The 25,129-nt window shown below is 37.7% G+C and overlaps 1 protein-coding gene across 2 annotated transcripts in view; it reads left to right on the forward strand.

Moving 5' to 3' along the window:
* Positions 1–960: 960 nt before the first annotated feature.
* LOC119526841 (E3 ubiquitin-protein ligase TRIM33-like) overlaps positions 961–25,129 on the forward strand; it is a 42,141-nt gene continuing 17,972 nt past the window's right edge. For both annotated transcript variants that reach the window (XM_037826312.1, XM_037826313.1), the window contains exons 1-3: positions 961–1,002; positions 16,633–16,765; positions 17,823–17,886. In XM_037826312.1, coding sequence (XP_037682240.1) covers positions 16,720–16,765; positions 17,823–17,886 — 110 coding nt within the window. In that variant the 5' untranslated portion in view covers positions 961–1,002; positions 16,633–16,719. The remainder of the gene's footprint in view (positions 1,003–16,632; positions 16,766–17,822; positions 17,887–25,129) is intronic.

A 25,129-nucleotide genomic window follows, 5' to 3' on the forward strand; every position in this document is an offset into this window, starting at 1 on the left:
TTCTTTAAAACTGTGTACCAGTATACCCTGGGTATGCTGAAAGCCTTCAAGTGTTGCCAGTGGGGCAGGTACCCCATTTGGAAGAATATAGAAGCTAGAGAATCAGGCCAACCCACCATCTCAAAACGTTGTCCTTAGGCTTTAGGCCTGATCCTACAGAAATCACTAAATGTTAGCATTTTCAATTTTTAAATATTTCAATGATTTATTTATATGTGTATAGTGATTTATTTTCCAAAGATCTTCATCTATATTATCTTAAATTGTCATAATGACCTCAAAATCAGCTTTACTGCTCTCTGCATTTCTAAATTACCAAGATTATGTGACTTGTCCAGTATTAGAGTCAGAAATTGATGCCATATTTCCTTTGTGTACATTCAGTATTCTTTATACTATATTAAACTGCGTTACACAATTAATTATTTTATTTTTTAAAAAGATAAGATCAAAGAGGAATGTGGAACAGGATTTTCTTGGCCTGCTGTTTGAAAACTTGGGGGTATTCCAGATTATGTGTTACATATGTCTTTGTTCTGGAATACGATTAAGGTCACTAGACTAACAGGTTGAGAAGTTTTGGGCAAATCTGTTTTTCCCTTGATCCTACACAAAAATAATAGAAAAATGAAAAGCTACGTTTGAACTATTTATTTTCTCTTTCTGAATAAGTTCAAAAAGATCCACTGTTCTGTAGATTAGATACTTGTGTATCTTTCATAAACTGAAAAATTTTAAAGGTTTAGTTCATATTAGTCTATCCTGGCAGATCAAGTAATGGTAACATCTTCTTTCCTAACAGCACTCAAACCCAGGGCATGCTGGACCCTTTCCTGTTGTATCAGTGCACAATAACACAATCAACCCAACCAGCCCTACCACAGCTACTATGGCAAATGCGAACAGAGGTCCCACCAGCCCATCTGTTACAGCAATAGAGCTTATCCCTTCAGTACCAATCCAGAAAACCTTCCATCACTGCCAGATATTCCACCCATACAGGTTTGTGTTTAAATTGAATGAGGTATTTGAAACTTCACGTGAATTAGGGAATTTGATTTTTTTGTTCTGTTTGTTCTATTTTTTAAATTCAGGTCCAACATTTTTTGAAGTTTAAAGAGTAGAGTACAAGTTTTTCCATTTTTAAAAGTTACTTGAGCTAAAAACAGCATTCCTCAATATTTTAAAAGTTTTAAGAAACTTACTAGCAAATTAAGAGACTGTCTAAAGAGAAGTGCAACAATGGATGAATGTCACATTTATTAAAAGGCCAGTTCCTCTCTTTCTGTCACCTGCTAACAGGCAAACTTTCTGTCAATATGATGCTCTCCTAGTGTGAGCTGGAGCCAGAGAAGAATCCCCAGGACCAAAATGTGGTCAAATCTTTGTCATTCTTCTGTCATGTCCAAAAAAGATAGTCAATTCCTTGTGCACAGCTTGGACTGGGATGGAAAGAGGTTCAGATATCAAGCACTTCGGGTGGTGGTCAACTTAGAGGGGAAGTGGGGGTAAGGAAGAGTAGATAGATGGAACATGAAGGCCGTCTGAGGTCTCCTGTGACATTTCCCTGATGAAAAATAACCTCCCAGTGCCTTCTGAAATATCACCAATTGATTTGAATTAGTACACATTTTATTTTAAATGTATTTATAACCTGAGAGGGTTATACTGTCATCTCCTCATGTGTTGGTAACTAGGTGTGAGGAGTCACAGTAGGAACAAGGAACAGGGTAACTGCTGGGATACTAGGACCCTTGACTCTGTGGCTGCACTTTAATATTCATATGTTTTTCATGGGTTTATGTGAGAGTTTATTTGAAAGGATGTTTCTGTAACTACAAAATTATTTGTACTTCACTAACTCCTTGTGAATTCCCTTAATCTTATTCTTTTTCTGTCTAAGTTAATGATAGTTTTGTTGATATTTAACAGTCTGGACTGATAGAATGAAAAACCTCTGAATATATCTGTAAATAACATTTTCAAGTTCTTACAAGTTTATGATTTACAAAGTACTTTCAGTTTATCAGTTTAATGCTTGAAATAACCTCATATATGTTATCATCCCTATTTTATGGTTGGGACTAAGAGAGGTTATGACTTTCCCAAAGTCATTTAGTAAATAGAAAAACTGGAACTCAAAGCCCAGACTCTTGACTTCAAGTCCAGTTCCCATTCCACTATCTATAGTCACAGCAGGGAGATAGTTTGGGATTGCAGGCCAGGATAGGTACAGTATTGGGAGGCTTTAGGCAATAAGAATTAAAAGAAGAACAGTGATCATTCAAGGTTATTAAGCACCTACTGTATGCTAAGCTCTTTGGACATTGAGGATAAGAAGATAAGTAAGACTTTATTCCAGTTCTTAAGAAACTTCAAAAGGGAGAAGAAAGGATGCTAATGTCAAACTCATCTACTTTGCTGGGGCTACTCTGTCTTTGGTTCAGTTCTTTCTCACAAAGATCAATTGGAGGAATTGTAGATGTTCTTCATCTTTGAAAGGATGGGCTTCTTAAGGAATTAGCCCATTTTATACCTCCCTCTTAGTCTGCCCAAAAGAGTTTTAGGATCAAGGCAAAAAAAACACCAAAATGTGTCTCCTCCCATCTTTAATTTTTTAAAGAGGAGTGGGAGGAGCAGAACTTGTACCTTCTCCTTTGAGCCTTCTCTTCCGTGTACTTTCAGACTTGCTGTCTAACCTTATTTTTATCTACTGACTTATTAAAGTATTACCTACTTTTAAATATTGAAGTAAATTAGCATACCGTAAAATTTACCCTTTTAAAATGTATAATCAAGTGGTTTTAGTAAATTCACAAGGTTGTATAACCATTGCCATTATCTAATTCCAGAATATTTTCATCACCCCAAAAGAAACCCTCGGTATTAGCAGTTACTCTCCATTTCTCCCAGCCCCTAATCCCTGGCAACCCCTAATTTGCTTTTTCTCTGTGGATTGTCTGTTCTGGACATTTCTTGAATGTAATGATACAATATATGGCTGGCTTCTTTTACTTAGCAAAATGTTTCCAGCTTGATTGAGGTTGCAGCATGTATCACTACTTCATTGCTTTTTATCGCCGAATAATATTCCATTGTCTGGGCATATTACATTTTGTTCATCCATTTAGCCTTTAAATATTAGGGTTTTCCCATTTTTAGCTATTATGAATAATGCTACTATGAACATTGTATACAAGTTTTTGGGTGAACATATCATTTCACTAGGAATGAAATTGCTGGGTCATACGGTGACTATGTTTAACTTATTGAAGAACTTGCAAAACTGTTTTCCACAGTGGCTGCATGATTTTACATTCCCACCAGTTAAGTATTAGGGTTCCAATTTCTCCATATCCTCACTAATGCTTGTTACTGTCTCTCACCTACTTTTTTTTTTTTTAATATATATATATATTTTTTTTTCACTGTTTCTTTCATCTTTATTTTTTTTTAATCATCATTTTATTGAGATATATTCACATACCACGCAGTCATACAAAACAAATCGTACTTTCGATTGTTTACAGTACCATTACATAGTTGTACATTCATCACCTAAATCAATCCCTGACACCTTCATTAGCACACACACAAAATAACAAGAATAATAATTAGAGTGAAAAAGAGCAATTGAAGTAAAAAAGAACACTGGGTACCTTTGTCTGTTTGTTTCCTTCCCCTACTTTTCTACACATCCATCCATAAACTAGACAAAGTGGAGTTTGGTCCTTATGGCTTTCCCAATCCCATTGTCACCCCTCATAAGCTACATTTTTATATAACTGTCTTTGAGATTCATGGGTTCTGGGTTGTAGTTTGATAGTTTCAGGTATCCACCACCAGCTACCCCAATTCTTTAGAACCTAAAAAGGGTTGTCTAAAGTGTGCGTAAGAGTGCCCACCAGAGTGACCTCGGCTTTTGGAATCTCTCTGCCACTGAAGCTTATTTCATTTCCTTTCACATCCCCCTTTTGGTCAAGAAGATGTTCTCCGTCCCATGATGCCGGGTCTACATTCCTCCCCGGGAGTCATATTCCACGTTGCCAGGGAGATTCACTCCCCAATATATATTTATATATAATAACATGACATATCTATGTACAATATGGCTGGGACAGTTGAGGAAACTATACAAGGATGTTCAGCACTTTACCCTTCCCACGTGGAATTTAGACTAAGGAAGACAGCATGAGGAAATGGAGCAAGAAATACAAAATTATATATAATTACAAGTGACAGTCAAGGAGTTTAGGGGCTGGGGGAGTGCAGGGATCCTGCTCTCTCTATACCTTCCTCACCAACTGTTTCCTAAACAATCTGAATGATAGCCTGAAAATTGGCCATTTAGGATAGAAATGTGTATCTACACATCCACACACATGCACACCAGCAAATTCATCAGTTATTCTCACCAGGCCAAATGTTTGGCACGTCAAATTTGACTCACCTACTTTTAAAAGCATTTTGATGTGGTTGCCACAACACAGTAAGACCAGAAATAGTAACCATATGAACTAAAAATTGAAAGGGAAGCAAACCTATCGCCTCTTGAAAAGCTACTTTCCTTTTTCTTTGTCTTTATGTAGGTTCCATGGTTTAATAAAAAGAAACGGGGGGGGGGTGCTACACAGGGAGGCAATGAGGTAGCATTATTATTACACAAAGCAAAAGATAAGAAATACAAAGACAATTTGAATATCTGTTGATACATCTTATTATTGCAGCCATCATGTATATAGTAGAAGTCGATTTAAGTAGACTTCCCTAAACCTGAATTGGTTGGGGTTGGGTGGGATACTGTGGGCTTTACTGTCCTTCACCAGCATAGTGATGCACAAACCCAGAATGTTTATAATGTTGGCCCTGAAGGAGCTGCCTGATGAGCCTGAATTATCTTTGAATAGATAAAGGAATATTAGGTTCTGTTCAGATTACATTATGTGTAATAGATTCAGTATTGTAATGAAAACAGTTATTCTTTGAAAACAATTACCCATATTTGGCATATACCTAGTAATTGTTCAATTATCAAGATATGCATGGCCTTCATGGTACTATGATACTGAACTGGGTATTATGAAGTCTTAGGAAAAGACTGTTATGTGTGTATTTAAATCTAACCCTCACATGTCAATATAAAGGTTATGGATTATTTCTAAAAACTGTTTAATCCTGGAATATATGCCTTATTGTAATCAGCTACCTGTAATACTGTAAAGTTGATTGTTCTGAGAGTAATGTTACCCAAAGAAAAGCATAATTTGCAAGAGAAATCTTGGTAAAGTGTAAATTATATAGTTTTAAAGCCAAATTACTTAGGTTATGCACATTAGTGGATTATTTTTAACTGCTCTTTTCCTAATAAGCCTAGATTAAGAATTGACATGGAGAACACGTAGCATTTTAGCATTAATCCAAGCTGCTGAATAGACAAGATAGTTAAGATTGTTAAGTAGGACTACACACATTGTATGGGTCAGTGTTCTTTAGAAAACAGAAGCAATAGATTGGATATATATGTAGGGAGCGGCATTTGGTGCACTTCCTCATGTAACTTACTTGTGCCTATAGGACCTGGTGTAGCTTAATCTCAGATATATCACGTCTGTTTGATGATGGAGTGCTGTTCATGCACAACTTTATGGCTTGGTAGGTCAGATAATACCTAATTAATGATGGGCAGCTTAGGTCACAGGGTAAGTTGATGGCCCATGGTTAAACATTCAGTATCCACTAAGGCCCAGTAGCAAGCAAAAACCGGTTTTGCAAAAGGAGTGTAGCTATATGCAGAGAAGGGCAGGGCTCTTCTCCAAAATCCTAATGGTCTTTGCTGTGATACACCTTTGGGGGCCTACCTAAGGTTCCAGACAGCATCTCTGTCTGCCACTGACAGTTCAAGCATCATTGGATCTGCTGGATCATATGGACCAAGCAGCAGAGCTGCTTGCACAGCAGCCTGGACCTGTTACATAGCCTTCTCTGAGTAGCACACCTGAATGTATTGCCTCCAAGATCCAAAGAGGCCCACTGACTGTTGTATTTCTCTTTTGGTTGTAGAAGGGACCAGAAAACAATTTATCCTTCACCTTAGAAGGGGTATCTTGACATTCCTACATCACTGGATTCCTAGCAATTTCACTGAGATAGAAAGCCCCTGAATTTTTGTCAGATTATTTCCACTCTGACATGCAAATGTCTTACTGCAAGTCTAGAGTAGTTGCTACTTGTTGTTTGTTAGGTCCAGTCAGCATAGTGTCATTAATGTAATGGACCATTGTGATGTCCTTTGGAAGGGAAAGGCAATTGACTAAATTATGACATAGGGCTGGAGAATTAATATACCTCTGAGGTAAGACAGTGTAAGATGTATTTTGGCCTTGCCAGCTGAAAGCAATTTGCTTCTGATGATCTTTACTAACAGGTATCAAGCAAAAAGCATTTGCCAGCCCAATAGCTGCATACCAGGTAGCAGGGCATGTGTTAATTTGCTTGAGCAATGAAACTGCATCTGGAACAACGGCTACAATTGAACTTACCACCTAGTTAATTTTATAATATTCCACTATCATTTTCCAAGATACATGTTTTCTGCATAGGACATATAGGTGCATTGAATGAGGATGTAGTGGGATTCACCTGTGTATCCTTCAAGTCCTTGATGGTGGCACTAATCAGTGAGTCCTTCTAGGAATATGATATTGTTTGGTTTACTGTTTTCCTAGGTATGGGCAGTTGGCTTCCACTTGCCTTTCCTAATATGATAGCCCTCACTCTACAGGTCATGGAAACAATATAGGGATTCTGTCAGTTCTGAATATGTCTGTTCCAATTATGCATTCTGGAACTGAGAAAATAACCACAAGATAGCCTCAGGAGCCCTCTGACCCACTGTGAGATGGACCCATGCTAAACCTCCATTAATCACTTGACCTCCATAAGTCCCTACTTTGAATGGTAGATGTTTTGGATCTCCAGGAATTACTGTTAGTTCAGTGCCAGTGTCCAGTAGTCCCCCAAAAGTTTGGTTATTTCCTTTCCCCCAGTGTACAGTCAGCCTTGTAAAAGCCTGTAGGTCCCTTTGGAGAAGGCTGAAAGAAAGATTGATAGTAAATTTTTGGCAGTATAGCAGGGTCCTTCCTCAAGGGGACCTGACCTACCCTTAATGCATGGGGTTCTGGGTTTAGTCTAGTTTAAGTTTAGAAGAATAGAGCTGTGGTTTGGGGGAGGTACTGAGGAGAATCAACAGTGTCTTGCAAGACACTCCTCTAGGGGAGATTTTTTTTTTTCAGTCTTTTTTATTATAGAATATAATAAATATACATAAAGTGATAACTTTAAAAGTGCAATTTAACAAGTAGTTAGAGAACAAATTTCAAAGACTATCATAAGTCACAATCCCACAGTTTCAGTTATTTCCTTATTATGAAATATAACATATATACAGAAAGGTAATGTCTTTCAAAGTATGATTTAACAAGAAGATACATAGGAAATTTCCAAAGTTATTATGAGTTATAGTACCATAGTTTCAGTATTTCCTTATTGTGAAATATAACATATACAAAAGATATAGCTTTCAAATTACAATTCAACAAGTAGCTATAGAGCAAAGTTCAAAGGATACTGTGGGTTACAGTTTCACCATTTCAATTCTGTTCTTCTAACTATTCCAATACCATAGCAACTAAGAAAAAGAAGATTATATAAAGAATCAGCATTCATAATCCTCTGTTAAATTCTGTCTTGTCTGTTGCTACCCCTTCCTCTAGTTCAATCACTTTCCCGATCATCATGGATGTCCAGGTAGCAACTGTCCCAACCTGTCCATGCTGAAAGGGGGGTCAACTTTATGAGCAAAGGGGACACGTCTAGTTGATGTTCTTGAAGAGGCTATTGCCTCTGGGTTTTGGGACTTAGCTGGCATAGGAGCACTCTGAAGGATTTAAGTTTCTGATGAATAAACTTAGTGAGTGAAACTTTTATGGAGTCTGAGATAGGGATCTAGGGATTCTTTAAGGTTTCCGGGACTACTGTTGACTTGGGCTTATCATACTGTGGTCATTTGGCATATCTAGGTGAAGCTTGCATAGGAGAACCTCCAGGACAGCGTCTTGACTCTATTTGAATTCTCTTAGCCACTAAAACCTTATTTTGTTGCCTTTCTTTTCCCCTTTTTGGTCAAAAAGGCATTCTTAGTCCCTTGAGGCCAGGGTCAGGCTTATTCCCAGAATCCATGTAGCACGTCACTGGAAGGATCATTCATCTTGGGGGTCCTGTCCCACATTGGAGGGAAGGATGAATTTATTCGTGGAGTCAGGCTTAGAGAGAGAAAGTCCACATTTGAGCAACATAAACGTTCTCTGGAGGTGACTCAGGCATAATTACAGGTGGGCTTAGCCTCATCTTTATAGCCATAAGTTTCATCCGAGCAAGCCTCAATATTGAAGGCTTGACTTATAAAGTAAGTTCACATAGCATATGTTCTGTCCACAATAATCCATCCATATCTCACATTGTCATCACTTAGTTGTACAATCCTCATCACTCTCCATTTTAAACAATTCTCATGACTCAGAACATCTTGTAGCTCTTGTCAGCCCTTAATTATTTGTCTCTAGTATTTGTGTAATACTAGTATGGTATTCCTATTAATTATAGTCCCTAGTGTGCAATATGTAGATTTTTTAGGAGAGGTCTTTATGGGTTCCTTTGGCAAAGCAAGGTTAACCTCCTTAGACAGGGATAGAAGGGCTGCTTCTACTGGCAAAGAAGTCTCAGCAAAATGTAAGGGTTCTGTGTCCCCAGCTTCATCTTCTTGACCACTGGAAATAGGATCAATAGTGCCTTTAAGCTACTCAGTTAAGAGAACTAATTCTTAAATCCCCAGAACCAACTCAGAAGACAATCTTAGGATTCTCTTCCTCTAGAACCACTCTGGGTAGAGATTTACTCTAAGGATTTGGCTCATGTGATTATGACACTACTAAGATTGAAATTTGTAGAGTAGGCTGGTAGGCTGGAAACTGAGACAGGGTTGATATAGCAGTCTTGGGTCTGAAATTTGTAGGCTGGAATATTGCTGCAATTTCAACTGCCCTTAAGGCAGTCAACTGATTGGATGAGGTTCATCCTCACCCCATCTGCAAAATAGTGCTTGATCAAATAACGGGTACTGTGGCCTAGTCATGTTGACACACAAGATTAACCCTCATACACATAAAATGTAGGGACAAATCTCTTATTCAGGAAAAACTTCCCAAAGGACTGAGAGGTAGGTGTGTGTGTGTGTGTGTGTGTGTGTGTGGTATGAGATATGGTCTGGTTGGTCAAGATACAGAAGTTGTATTTGACCTGGAAAATGGTAAATGCATAAGTTCTTTTGTTCCATCTTTACCATTTGTTAGGATATTGTTGTTTCATTTACAAGTCTGTTATTAGTGTGTTGGTTTTTGTTGTTGATTATTTTACTTTTTATGTGAGTCATCTGCTGAGATCCTTTGCTCGTTTTTCTGTTGGATTGTCTTTTTCCTTTTAATTCATACAAAATATTTATACAACACTTATCATGCAGTCATTCAGGGACTAAGATTTGTTTCTTCGCCGTCCCTTATCGGCAAAACTAAGGCCGCTAAGGGTGGCTTTCCTGCAGCCACTTTTTTTTTTTTTTTTTTTTTTTTTTAATTCAGTTTTATTGAAATATATTCACAAACCATACAGTCATCCATGGTATACAATCAACTGTTCACAGTATGATCATATAGTTATGCGTTCATCACCACAATCTATTTCTGAACATTTTCCTTACATCAGAAAGAATCAGAATAAGAATAAAAATAAAAGTGAAAAGAGAATACCCAAACCATCCCCCATCCCACCCTATTTGTCATTTAGTTTTTACTCCCATATTTCTACTGATTTTTTTTCAATTTTTTAACTTTGTTTATCAAAAAATTAAAAACAATCAGGCAAACAACAACCAAAAAACCCCCACATTTCAAACAAAGCAATGGATTAAGGAAAACAATAACCTAAAATAACTACTTTGCTTCCAATATGTTCCTACCATACCCACCGAAAATTAATAAACCATGTCAAACAGAGGAGTAAGAAAAACAAATAATCTAAAATAACTACATTGCTTCCAACATGTTCCTACCATACCCCAAGAAAATTAACAACCCCTAAGAAAACAAAGGAATAAGAGAAAAAAAAAACCTAAAATAACTCTATTGCTTCCAACATGACTTACTATATCCAAGAAAGTTTACAAACCATAATCATTCCTGAGCATTCCCATAACATTGAGATTACCCTCCATAGTTTATCTGTTCTTATTAGATTATCATTCCCCCCTCCACTAATTGGTATCTCTAGGTCCCCTACATTCTACAGTATAAAACATTGTACATTTTTCACAGAATTCACATTAGTGGTAACATACAATATCTCTCTTTTTGTGCCTGGCTTATTTTGCTCAGCATTATGTCTTTTTTTTTTTTCTCTTATTTTTTTTTTTAATCTTCATTTTATTGAGATATATTCATATACCACGCAGTCATACAAAACAAATCGTACTTTCGATTGTTCACAGTACCATTACATAGTTGTACATTCATCACCCAAATCAATCCCTGACACCTTCATTAGCACACACACAAGAATAACAAGAATAATAATTAGAGTGAAAAAGAGCAATTGAAGTAAAAAAGAACACTGGGTACCTTTGTTTTGTTTCCTTCCCCTATTTTCTACTCATCCATCCATAAACTAGACGAAGTGGAGTGTGGTCCTTATGGCTTTCCCAATCCCCTTGTCACCCCTCATAAGCTACATTTTTATACAACTGTCTTCGAGATTCATGGGTTCTGGGTTGTAGTTTGATAGTTTCAGGTATCCACCACCAGCTACCCCAATTCTTTAGAACCTAAGAAGGGTTGTCTAAAGTGTGCGTAAGAGTGCCCACCAGAGTGACCTCTCGGCTCCTTTTGGATTCTCTCTGCCACTGAAGCTTATTTCATTTCCTTTCACATCCCCCTTTTGGTCAAGAAGATGTTCTCCGTCCCACGATGCCGGGTCTACATTCCTCCCCGGGAGTCATATTCCACGTTGCCAGGGAGATTCACTCCCCTGGGTGTCTGATCCCACGTAGTGGGGAGGGCAGTGATTTCACCTTTCAAGTTTGCGGCCTCTTTTTGTATGACTTTCAAGCTAAGAAATTTGTTTACATTTTTTAAAAAGGATTTTAAAAATTTTTAAAGAAAAATATGTGGGTGAGACTGTATGTCGTTCAGAAAGCCTTAACTAATTACTCTCTGGCTCTTGAGAGAAAAAGTTTGCAGACCTTCTCCTAAGGTATTCTTCTAATCTGAATGGTTGTTATCTCTGACTTCCAGCTCACTGAAGTAATGTGGAAGTCCATGGCAAGGGAGTTCCTTTTAAGCAGGTGATTTGAAAATTCTGCACATCACTTTGGCTGACATTCCACTGGGAAGACCTTAATCACAAGGCCACACACAGTGAAAAAGAGGCTGAGAAAAATGTCTAGCTGAATAGCCGTGTGTTCAGACAAGAGAATGGATGTGGAGGAACAACCAGCGTCTTTGCCATCTGTATTAAGAGACGTTGATTAATTGTTCTCTTACCAAGAACAGTGCTTGGCACATGGAATATGCTCAGAACCATTGGCTTAATGACTAAATGATTGATTTTTTTTTACCAGTTATTCTTTGACTTTACTTATGTTGACCTCTGCCCATGTCTAATGAAACCTTGAGGTGAGTGCTTCAGCTAGCATTTACCTGTTGAGGGCTGTAGTGGAGACAGGGAAACTCTTTTATATATTCCCTGTTCACTTCTTCCTAATACGCCTGCTTTTCTAGTCCTAGTGGTGTCTGTATGCCAGAAATATAAATTGCAGGAGGAGAGTATGAAAGGAATGAGGAAGAGGGGTAGAAGTAAACAATGGGATTTTCAGTTTGTTTTTGAACCACTTTCCCTGCCCTTTGTTTTTTTTCCTTTTTGTATATATATATATATTTTTTTTTATTGAGATTTTTCATATACCATACAACTATCCAAAGATCCAAAGTGTACAATCAGTTGCCTATGATACCACCAGACAGCAGTGCATCCATCACCACAATTAATTTTTTTTTCGATTTTTAGAACATTTTTATTACTCCAGAAGAGAAATAAAGACAAAAAAAGGAGACTCAAATCCTCGCATACCACTAACCACCACCACCACCCCCACCACCCCACTATTGATTCATAGTTTTGGTATAGAACATTTGTTATTGGTGATGAAAGAATGTTAAAATACTACTAACTGTAGTATATAGTCTGCAGTAGGTATGTATTTTTTTCCTGTATGCCTTTCTATTATTAACTTCTAGTTACAGTGTCATACATTTGTTCTCGTTCGTGAGAGGGATTTCTAATCTTTGTATAGCTAATCACAGACATTGTCCGTCACAAGATTCACTGTTTTCTACATTCCCATCTTTTAACCTCCATCTTTCCTTCTGGTGACATATGTGACTCTGAGGTTACCCTTTCCCACCTCCTTCACACACCTTTCTGCACTGTTAGTTATTCTCACAACATGCTACCATCACTCCTGTCCATTTCCAAATGTTTAAGTTCACCCTAGTTGAACATTCTGCTCATAATAAGCAAACACTCCCCCTTCTTTGGCCTGATTCTATATCCTGGTAACATATATTTCATGTCTATGAGTTTACATGTTACAATTAATTCATATCAGTGAGACCCTGCAATATTTGCCTTTATGTGTCTGTCTTATTTCACTCGATATAGTGCCCTCAAGGTTTCTTCATCAACCCCTTTCTTATAAGACAGTTTTGCTCACATACCATACATTTCATCCTAAGTAAACAATCGTTAGTTCCCTGTACAGTCATGTATTTATGTATTCAGCACCATCGCCACTATCTGTATAAGAACATCTCCATTTCTTCCCCAAAGAGGAGGAAGAGTCAAAGAAGGCAGAGAGACAAAATTAAAAAAATAAAAGAAATAAAACAACAACAGCAAAAAAACATGACAGCTAGAAAGCAACAAAATGAAAGATAGCATTAACCTAAAGTAGAATAAAATGTTAGATACCACCACCAACGCCAGGAATCCCATATCCTTCCCCTATCCACCCCCTCCCCCCGCTGTATGCCTTTAGCTTTGGTATATTGCCTTTGTTATATTAAAGGAAGCATAATACAATGTTCCCATTAATTATAGTCTCTAGTTTGCATTGATTGTATTTTCCCCCCAATCCCACCCTATTTTTAACACCTTGCAATGTTGACATTCATTTGTTTATCCTCATGTAAAAACATATTTGTACCTTTTATTACAATTGTTGAGCTCTCTAGGTTTCCTTGAGTTACACAGTCCCAGTCTTCATCCTTCGTCTTTTGTTCTGGTGTCCCACATGGTCACAGCCTTCCTCTTTCAACCATACTCACAGTCATCTTTGTTCAGTGTACTTACATTCCTGTGCTACTATCTCCCAAAATTGTGTTCCTCTTACTACTGTCTTTTCCTTTCTGTCTGCAGTGCTTCCTTTAGTGTTCCTATAGAGCAGGTGTCTTGTTCACAAAATCTGTCATTTTCTGTTTGTCTGAGAATATTTTAAGCTCTCCCTCATATTTGAAGGACAGTTTTGCTGGATATAAGATTATTGGTTGGTGGTTTTTCTCTTTCAGTATCTTAAATATATCACCCCACTTCCTTCTTGCCTCCATGGTTTCTATTGAGAGATCCGCATATAGTCTTATCAAGCTTCTTTTGTATGTGATGGATCGCTTTTCTCTTGTTGCTTTCAGGATTTTCTCTTTCTCTTTGATGTTCGATAACCTGATTATTAAGTGTCTTGGCGTGGGCCTATTCAGATTTATTCTGTTTGGGGTGTGCTGCACTTCTTGGATCCATAATTTTATGTCTTTCATAAGAGATGGGAAATTTTCATTGATTATTGCCTTTATTATTGCTTCTGCCCCTTTTCCCTTCTCTTCTCCTTCAGGGACACGAGTGACATGTACATTCTGGATTTTTGTTTTGTCCTCAAGTTCCCGGAGATGTGGCTTGTATTTTTCCATTCTTTTCTCTATCTGTTCTTTTCTTCATAGGCTTTCAGGTGCCTTGTTCTCCAGTTCCTGAGCGTTTTCTTCTGCCTCTTGAGATCTACTGTTGTATGTTTCCATTGTGTCTTTCATCTCTCGTATTGTGCCTTTCATTTCCATGGATTCTGCCTGTTGGTTTCTTGAACTTTCGATTTCTACCTTATGTACTCCCAGTGTTTTCATTATATGGTCCATCTCTTTTGCCATATCCTCCCTAAACTTTTTGAATTGACTTAGTATTAGTTGTTTAAGTTCCTGTATCTCAGTTGAAGTGTAACTTTGTTCCTTTGGGCCATAACTTTGTTTCTCTTAGTGTAGGTTGTAGTTTTTTGTTGTCCAGGCATGGTTTCCTTGGTTACTCCAGTCAGGTTTTCCCAGACCAAAATGGGCTCCAGACCCCAGAAGGAAGAAACTATTCAGTATCTGGTTTCCCTGAGGGTGTGTCTTAGAAATTGTTACATGCTCTGAAACCTCAGGTCCGTGTGTTTTTCTGCCCAGCAGGTGGCACCTGTAAGCCTGTAACTCTAGACTGGTGTAAGGAGGTGTGGCTTCTGGCTGTTTTCCCCCAGGCTCTGGGGTCTGGTTCTGAATAAAGGGCGGGTAGTAGAGCTGGGCCCCACCCCTTTCCTCTTAGGGAAGATAGACCCCCTAGGGAGAGGTTATTAGCATTTCAATAGTCTCTCTCTGCCTGTGGTATGTCCACCCTTGTCCAGATCAGAGAGCTGGGAGCTGAAAATAGCCGAGCCTTTCTCCTTTGAGCCAAAACAGGGACAGAAAGCCCCTTTCAGGGCCAGTCCAGCTCTCCAAGGTCAGTCTTCACCCAAAGCCTCTGTCTGCTTGTTGGGGGTTCGTACGGAGCAGTCCACACTTGTTAATTAAAACCCCAGTTGGAGCTCAGCTGTGCTATATTCGCTCTCTTGGAGAGAGCTGCTCTCTGGCTCCACAAGGCTTTGCGGCTTGGGCTGTGGGGGGAGGGGTTTCCTGGCTTGGATCCACAGTTTTTATGCTGTGATCTCGGGCATTCCTCCCAGTTCAGGTTGGTGTATGATCAGTGGATGGTTACGTTTGTCCTCCCACAGTTATTCCGGATTATTTACTAGCTGTTCCTGGTTGTTTATTAGTTGTTCCGTGGGGACTGACTGGCTTCCACACCTCTCTGTGCCACCATCTTAAATCTCTACGTCCTTTGTTTTTAATTAGGATGCAGCCCCTCTTCCATCTGTGGCCCACATTAGGAGCTTACCCTCTTCACAAACCTCCAGTTAACTTCAGTCACAGCTAAGTATTCCCCTTCTGTTAAAGCTTACAGGTGAATCCTTGGCCAACAGCCGTGACCATGGGGCACTGAGATTCTTTCTTTGTCCCTCCAGCTAGCCCCATGGCCTCCTCTCATCTTCAGCCCTTCATTTTCTCTCACCTTGAGGTTTTCTTAAGTGCTCTGATGAGAAATTGGCCTGTTTTACTTTTTAGGAGGATCCTCTTGTGTTTGATATGTTGTGAGATACTTTACTTTGATAATCTAATTCTACTTTGGTTTATATGCAGTTTTCTTCAAAATTTCTTTTTGATATCATCCTTTCCTGTTTTATAGCTTTTGAGAGAAGAGAGGAAGAAGTGAATGCTTGTGTTCATTTTTTTGCCTTGAACCAGAAGTAGAATTGCATAAAAGATAATCCTGGCTCTAGAGGGAGAGAAGATTGTAAAGGGTGTGTGTATAAGTACAGGAAGACCAGTGAACAGGAAGATTGGCAGTTATTTAAGCAAGAACAGTTTGATTATCTGTTACACTAGTACAAAATTTAAGTTAATTTTCTTAATTAAATAGTATCTGTATGCAATTTTTCACATAAATATTTTTTTTCACTATGATGTAGACATGTTTTAAAGATTAGGAAACTGGTCTTTTTGTTGGGGACACTCCAAAGTCACAGCTCCATGTCTTCTGGTTTTATCCTATTGCCTCTAAATGAGAAAAGGGCTTAGCTCTCCTATTACCTGCCTCTTTTGTTCGGATGATGAGGGTCCTTAAATGTCAGGTTAATGGCTTTCTGTTGACTATATGAATTTTTCAAAGCTTTAAAGCTGGGTTCTAACAGGATTAGATTTCTGTTTAGGTGAGGGCTATGGATGTTGAACCAGAGGGAGACACTGGAGACAAAACTACTAATAAATAGGGTCCTTTAGCAGTGTTGGAGAAAGGCAAATGTCTCAGGGTATGTCAGAGCTATTTTCATGGTAGAACACGTGGGATTTAATGGATCATTGAGTACCGAGGAGCAAGAATTATTTTTTGAATAATGTTAATTACAACTTTATTCACATAAACTTCATTCTTAAGTGAGTCCTTAGGAGCCTGAGGAAGCAACATTAATATTGGATAATCCGTTAGTTTATTTGTAAAGTATGAGCATAAGCAGTGGCACTTATGAAGTTAGCTTCTCTTCTGTTTTAATCAAAGCAGATTTATCTTTTTTTCCTTTCTCTTCAGTTGGAAGATGCTGGTTCAAGTAGTTTAGATAATCTACTAAGTAGATATATCTCAGGCAGTCACCTACCCCCACAGCCTACAAGCACCATGAATCCTTCCCCAGGACCCTCTGCCCTATCTCCAGGATCATCAGGTAAGATGATGTTTTTAACACCTTAAAAAAAAAGCTCTCAGTGTCAGATAATATTTTTTTTCTGATTGTTCTTTCTAAATATTGTTCAAATATTGTTTTGCAATCTTCAGCAACTTCTAAGTAATATTAATACACATCTGTAGTCTACACTGTTTAGAATTCCCCACCCTCATCCCCATCATGCTGTATTCATATTATTCGCTGGATTTGGAGATAAATTTATTACTTCCCATGTTTTATTTTTATAATACCAATGGTCAACTGAAAAGTTCTTTGGTTTTGCCCCAACTTTAAAACACTGTGTAAAATAATGCTTATAGAAAAGTAGTTTAAAAAACAAAAAAGTTGAGGAAAGACAAGTGAATTTTCAAATTGCTACTTTAAACAAGAACTCAAATTTACTAGAAACTATTAAAATATGTCTAATCACTGTCTATGAGATACAGACCCCTCCCAAAATCCCAGTTGTTTTACTAATCCTGTTGCCACTTGTTTCGAATGGGACTTTTATGAATGAATAAGGTAACCTCAAGTAAGCTGGCAGTCCAGAACAGATTATAGAATGTGTTTTTCTGATATAAATTAAATATTATTTCTTTCTCACCGAAACAGATCACCTAGGTATTTCTAGAGGAATTTGAAATTAAATGTTGGTTTTGTGGTGAGATATGTTATTTGTGCATTATTTGAGCCACATAATTTTTGAGATTTAATAGAATTATTGCAGGATTTCTAAAAGGAAGAATAATTAATAAGAATGTAAGTAGGAGATTTTGTCAGGTAACTTGGGAGGGATGGCAGATAGTTTTCTCTTGAGTTGGCAGTTTTCATTGATTGGCTAGAGTTGCTCTGAAGATTCTAAGGTGATTTCTAGACTCAGCTGAGAGAAACTGGTTAAAGTCTGCCAGTGGTTATGCATGCTATCCATGACTTAGGGATGAAGTCAGATTTCAAAGAATTGCTGGATGTTGATATAATAATCTTGAATTCTGTAACTAATAGGTAGAAATTTGAATATTATATGCATTGATACTTGTTTTGACTTGTTATTTTTCAGGTTTATCCAATTCCCACACACCTGTGAGACCCCCTAGTACTTCTAGTACTGGCAGTCGAGGAAGGTGAGTATTATGTTATGAATAACTACTATTTTTTCTTTTTATTATGGAAAATTCCAAATATATAAAAAAGTAGAGTTTACAGTGATCACCTAGACGCTTATCACCCAGCTTTAACAATGATCAGGTTATGGCCAGTCTTGTTTCCTACTCATTCCCCTCTGCTCTGGATTATTTTGAAGCAAATTCCAGATAATCATATCATTTCTCTTGTAACTTTCAGTATATATCACTTAAAGAAAAGGATTAAAAAATATCTAGCTACAGAAGCATTATCACATCTAAAAGATTGATAGTAATTTTTAAATATTGCTAAAATTCAGTTAATATTCTCCATTTTAATCCAAATTTGTATAAGCTGTATACAATGCCATTGACCGATACGCTTATCAGAATGTCTTCCCCTTCAACAGTATATTTGTTGAAGAAAGTAGTTCTCTGTCCTAGAGTTTTCCATTTCCCTGTCTTGTTACTTAAATATACTGTCTCCTGTATTTTTTTTACACTGGTATTTAGATCAAGATGTTTTTTGTTGTTATTGCTTAAATCAAATTCAGGTTTGATCTTGGGGAAGAATTCTTCATTGGTGGTGGTTTATACTCCCACTGGGAACATGTCATGTCCCCCGTCTCTCCACAACACACCTTTTTTTTTTTTTTTTTTGGTGATAGCAACCATTGATTATCATTGGCTAGATCTTTTATTTTAATAGTGGTTGAAAAATGATCATATTTTATTTATCATATTGTTCCTTTATTAATGTAGAATAATTTTTTAAAGAGAAACTTTGTCATCAACTATTTATTGATGTTCCCTTTATTTTCCTTTTTTTTTTCTCATTTTATTGAGATATATTCACATACCACGCAGTCATACAAAACAAATCGTACTTTCCATTGTTTACAGTACCATTACATAGTTGTACATTCATCACCTAAATCAATCCCTGACACCTTCATTAGCACACACACAAAAATAACAAGAATAATAATTAGAGTGAAAAAGAGCAATTGAAGTAAAAAAGAACACTGGGTACCTTTGTCTGTTTGTTTCCTTCCCCTACTTTTCTACACATCCATCCATAAACTAGACAAAGTGGAGTGTGGTCCTTATGGCTTTCCCAATCCCATTGTCACCCCTCATAAGCTACATTTTTATACAACTGTCTTCGAGATTCATGGGTTCTGGGTTGTAGTTTGATAGTTCCAGGTATCCACCACCAGCTACCCCAGTTCTTCAGAACCTAAAAAGGGTTGTCTAAAGTGTGCGTAAGAGTGCCCACCAGAGTGACCTCTCGGTTCGTTTTGGAATCTCTCTGCCACTGAAGCTTATTTCATTTCCTTTCACATCCCCCTTTTGGTCAAGAAGATGTTCTCCGTCCCACGATGCCGGGTCTACATTCCTCCCCGGGAGTCATATTCCACGTTGCCAGGGAGATTCACTCCCCTGGGTGTCTGATCCCATGTAGGGGGGAGGGCAGTGATTTCACCTTTCAAGTTGGCTTAGCCAGAGAGAGAGGGCCACATCTGAGCAACAAAGAGGCATTCAGGAGGAGACTCTTACGCACAAATATAGGGAAGCCTAGCCTCTTCTTTGCAGCAACCGTCTTCCCAAGGGTAAAACTTATGGTAGAGGGCTCAACCCATCAAACCACCAGTCCCCTATGTCTGTGGTCATGTTAGCAACCATGGAGGTGGGGTAGGCAAATACCCCTGCATTCTCCACAGGCTCCTCAAGGGGGCATTACATCTTTTTTTTTTTTTTTCCTTGTATTTCTTTTTTTTTTTTTTTTTAACTTTCCCTTCTTTTTTAAATCAACTGTATGAAAAAAAAGTTAAAAAGAAAACAAACATACAACACCGGAACATTTCAAAGAGACCATAACAAGGGAGTAAGAAAAAGACAACTAACCTAAGATAACTGCTTAACTTCCAACATGTTCCTACTTTACCCCAAGAAAGTTACATAATATAGCAACATTTCTGTGAACTTGTTCCTACTATATCCATCAGAAATTAACAGACCATAGTCATTTCTGGGCATCCCCAGAAAGTTAGCTTATCTGTTCTTCTTGGATTATTGTTCCTCCTTCCTTAATTGCTCTCTACTGCTAGTTCCCCTACATTCTACATTATAAACCATTTGTTTTACATTTTTCAAAGTTCACATTAGTGGTAGCATATAATATTTCTCTTTTTGTGCCTGGCTTATTTCGCTCAGCATTATGTCTTCAAGGTTCATCCATGTTGTCATATGTTTCACCAGATCGTTCCTTCTTACTGCCGCGTAGTATTCCATCGTGTGTATATACCACATTTTATTTATCCACTCATCTGTTGAAGGACATTTGGGTTGTTTCCATCTCTTGGCAATTGTGAATAATGCTGCTATGAACATTGACGTGCAGATATCTGTTCGTGTCACAGCTTTCTGACCTTCCGGGTATATACCGAGAAGTGCAATCGCTGGATCGAAGGGTAACTCTATATCTAGTTTTCTAAGGAACTGCCAGACTGACTTCCAGAGTGGCTGAACCATTATACAGTCCCACCAACAATGAATAAGAGTTCCAATTTCTCCACATCCCCTCCAGCATTTGTAGTTTCCTGTTTGTTTAATGGCAGCCATTCTAACCGGTGTTAGATGGTATCTCATTGTGGTCTTAATTTGCATCTCTCTAATAGCTAGTGAAGCTGAACATTTTTTCATGTGTTTCTTGGCCATTTGTATTTCTTCTTCAGAGAACTGTCTTTTCATATCTTTTGCCCATTTTATAATTGGGCCGTCTGTACTATTGTCATTGAGTTGTAGGATTTCTTTGTATATGCAAGATATCAGTCTTTTGTCAGATACATGGTTTCCAAACATTTTTTCCCATTGAGTTGGCTGCCTCTTTACCTTTTTGAGAAATTCCTTTGAGGTGCAGAAACTTCTAAGCTTGAGGAGTTCCCATTTATCTATTTTCTCTTTTGTTGCTTGTGCTTTGGGTGTAAAGTCTAGGAAGTGGCCACCTAATACAAGGTCTTGAAGATGTTTTCCTACATTATCTTCTAGGAGTTTTATGGTACTTTCTTTTATATTGATATCTTTGGTCCATTTTGAGTTAATTTTTGTGTAGGGGATGAGGTAGGGGTCCTCTTTCATTCTTTTGGATATGGATATCCAACTCTCCCAGCCCCATTTGTTGAAAAGACCATTATGGCTCAGTTCATTGACTTTGGGGGCCTTATCAAAGATCAGTCGGCCATAGATCTGAGGGTCTATCTCTGAATTCTCAATTCGATTCCATTGATCTATATGTCTATCTTTGTGCCAGTACCATGCTGTTTTGGCAACTGTGGCTTTATAATAAGCTTCAAAGTCAGGGAGTGTAAGTCCTCCCACTTCGTTTTTCTATTTTAGAGTGTCTTTAGCAATTCGAGGCATCTTCCCTTTCCAAATAAATTTGATAACTAGCTTTTCCAAGTCTGCAAAGTAGGTTGTTGGAATTTTGATTGGGATTGCATTGAATCTGTAGATGAGTTTGGGTAGAATTGACATCTTAATGACATTTAGCCTTCCTATCCATGAACATGGAATATTTTTCCATCTTTTAAGGTCCCCTTCTATTTCTTTTAGTAGAGTTATGTAGTTTTCTTTGTATAGGTCTTGTACATCTTTGGTTAAGTTTATTCCTAGGTACTTGATTTTTTTAGTTGCTATTGAAAATGGTATCTTTTTCTTGAGTGTCTCTTCAGTTTGTTCATTTCTAGCATATAGAAACATTACTGACTTATGTGCATTAATCTTGTATCCCGCTACTTTGCTAAATTTGTTTATTAGCTCTAGTAGGTGTATCGTTGATTTCTCAGGGTTTTCTAGATATAAGATCATATCATCTGCAAACAATGACAGTTTTACTTCTTCTTTTCCAATTTGGATGCCTTTTATTTCTTTGTCTTGCCGGATTGCCCTGGCTAGCACTTCCAGCACAATGTTGAATAACAGTGGTGACAGCGGGCATCCTTGTCTTGTTCCTGATCTTAGAGGGAAGGCTTTCAGTCTCTCACCATTGAGTACTATGCTGGCTGTGGGTTTTTCATATATGCTCTTTATCATGTTGAGGAAGTTTCCTTCAATTCCTACCTTTTGAAGTGTTTTTATCAAAAACGGATGTTGGATTTTGTCAAATGCTTTTTCAGCATCTATTGAGATGATCAATTGATTTTTCCCTTTTGACTTGTTAATGTGTTGTAATACATTGATTGTTTTTCTTATGTTGAACCATCCTTGCATGCCTGGAATGAACCCCACTTGGTCATGGTGTATGATTTTTTTAATGTGTCTTTGGATTCGATTTGCAAGTATTTTGTTGAGGATTTTTGCATCTATATTCATTAGGGAGATTGGCCGGTAGTTTTCCTTTTTTGTAGCATCTTTGCCTGGTTTTGGTATTAGATTGATGTTAGCTTCATAGAATGAGTTAGGTAGTGTTCCATTTTTTTCAATGTTTTGAAAGAGTTTGAGTAAGATTGGTGTCAGTTCTTTCTGGAAAGTTTGGTAGAATTCCCCTGTGAAGCCATCTGGCCCTGGGCATTTATTTGTGGGAAGATTTTTGATGACTGATTGGATCTCTTTGCTTGTGATGGGTTGGTTGAGGTCTTCTATTTCTTCTCTGGTCAGTCTAGGTTGTTCATATGTTTCCAGGAAATTGTCCATTTCTTCTACATTATCCAGTTTGTTGCCATACAGTTGTTCATAGTATCCTCTTATAATTTTTTTAATTTCTTCAGGATCTGCAGTTATGTCACCTTTTTCATTCATTATTTTGTTTATATGGGTCTTCTCTCTTTTTGATTTTGTCAGTCTAGCTAGGGGCTTGTCAATCTTGTTGATCTTCTCAAAGAACCAACTTTTGGTGATATTTATCCTCTCTATTGTTTTTTTGTTCTCTATGTCATTTATTTCTGCTTTAATCCTTGTTATTTCTTTCTTCTACTTGGTTTAGGATTGGTTTGCTGTTCATTTTCTAGCTTCTTCAGTTGATCCATTAGTTCTTTGATTTTGGCTCTTTCTTCCTTTTTAATATACGCGTTTAGTGCTATAAATTTCCCCCTTAGCACTGCTTTTGCTGCATCCCATAGGTTTTGGTATGTTGTGTTCTCATTTTCATTCGTCTCTATATATTTAGCAATTTCTCTTGCTATTTCTTCTTTAACCCACTGATTGTTTAGGAGTGTGTTGTTTAACCTCCAGGTATTTGTGAATTTTCTAAGTCTCTGATGGTTATTGACTTCTAATTGTATTCCATTGTGGTCAGAGAATGTGCTTTGAATGATTTCAATCTTTTTAAATTTATTGAGGCTTGTTTTATGTCCCAGCATATGATCTATTCTGGAGAAAGTTCCATGAGCACTAGAAAAGTATGTGTATCCTGGTGATTTGGGATGTAATGTCCTGTAGATGTCTGTTAAATCTAATTCATTTATCAGATTGTTTAGGTTTTCAATTTCCTTATTGGTCTTCTGTCTGGTTGATCTATCTATAGGAGAGAGTGATGTGTTGAAGTCTCCCACAATTATTGTGGAAACATCAATTGCTTCCTTTAGTTTTTCCAGTGTTTCTCTCATGTATTCTGTGGCACCTTGATTGGGTGCATAGACATTTACGATTGTTATTTCTTCTTGCTGAATTGCCCCTTTTATTAGTATGTAGTGGCCTTCTTTGTCTCTCAAAACATCCCTGCATTTGAAGTCTATTTTATCTGAGTTTAATATTGCTACACCTGCTTTCTTTTGGGGGTAGCTTGCATGAAATATTTTTTTCCATCCTTTCACTTTCAGTTTCTTTGTGTCCCTGTGTCTAAGATGAGTCTCTTGTATGCAACATATTGATGGTTCATTTTTTTTGATCCATTCTGCGAATCTATATCTTTTAATTGGGGAGTTTAATCCATTTACATTCAACGTTAAAACCGTGAAGGCATTTCTTGAATCGGCCATCTTATCCTTTGGTTTATGTTTGCCATATTTTTCCCTCTCTCTATTAATATCCTTTATTGTACCCATACCTAATCTCTTTAGTACTGAACCTTTCTCCAAGTCTCTCTGTCCTGTCTTTGTTTCTCTGTCTGTATTGCTCCCTTTAGTATCTCCAGTAGGTCAGGTCTCTTGTTAGCAAATTCTCTCAGCATTTGTTTGTCTGTGAAAAATTTAAGCTCTCCCTCAAATTTGAAGGAGAGCTTTGCTGTATAAAGTATTCTTGGCTGGAAATTTTTCTCACTCAGAATTTTAAATATATCGTGCCACTGCCTTCTCGCCTCCGTGGTGGCTGCTGAGTAGTCACTACTTAGTCTTATGCTGTTTCCTTTGTATGTGGTGAATTGCTTTTCTCTTGCTGCTTTCAGAACTTGCTCCTTCTCTTCTGTGTTTGACAGTGTGATCAGTATATGTCTCGAAGTGGGTTTATTTGGATTTATTCTATTTGGAGTTCGCTGAGCATTTATGATTTGTGTATTTATGTTGTTTAGAAGATTTGGGAAGTTTTCCCCAACAATTTCTTTGAATACTCTTCCTAGACCTTTACCCTTTTCTTCCCCTTCTGGGACACCAATGAGTCTTATATTCGGACGTTTCATATTATCTATCATATCCCTGAGGTCCATTTCGATTTTTTCAAATTTTTTCCCCATTCTTTCTTTTATGCTTTCATTTTCCATTCTGTCATCTTCCAGGTCACTGATTCGTTGTTCAATTTACTCTAGTCTTGTACTATGAGTGTCCAGAATCTTTTTAATTTGGTCAACAGTTTCTTTAATTTCCATAAGATCATCCATTTTTTAATTTAGTCTTGCAATGTCTTTTTTATGCTCTTCTAGAGTCTTCTTGATTTCCTTCATATCCCGTACTATGGTCTCATTGTTCATCTTTAGTTCTTTGAGTAGCTGCTCTAGGTGCTGTGTCTCTTCTGGTCTTTTGATTTGGGTGCTTGGGCTTGGGTTATCCATATCGTCTGGTTTTTTCATATGCTTTATAATTTTCTGTTGTTTTTGGCCTTGTGGCATTTGCTGAACTTGATAGGGTTCTTTTAGGGTTTGTAGACCAATTGAAGTCCTTATCTCTAATTTATCAGATCTACAGCTTCGTGGAGTACACTTTCTCTAACTAACCAGCAGGTGGCGTCCACGAGCCACCTGTTCTCCACAAGCCAGTTCTCCCCTGCTTAGCCTTTTTTTTGGTGAGTGGGGGAGTGAGTCTTGTGGGGCCCA

This window comes from Choloepus didactylus, chromosome 2, assembly GCF_015220235.1.
Source record: "Choloepus didactylus isolate mChoDid1 chromosome 2, mChoDid1.pri, whole genome shotgun sequence".
Lineage (NCBI taxonomy): Eukaryota > Metazoa > Chordata > Mammalia > Pilosa > Megalonychidae > Choloepus > Choloepus didactylus.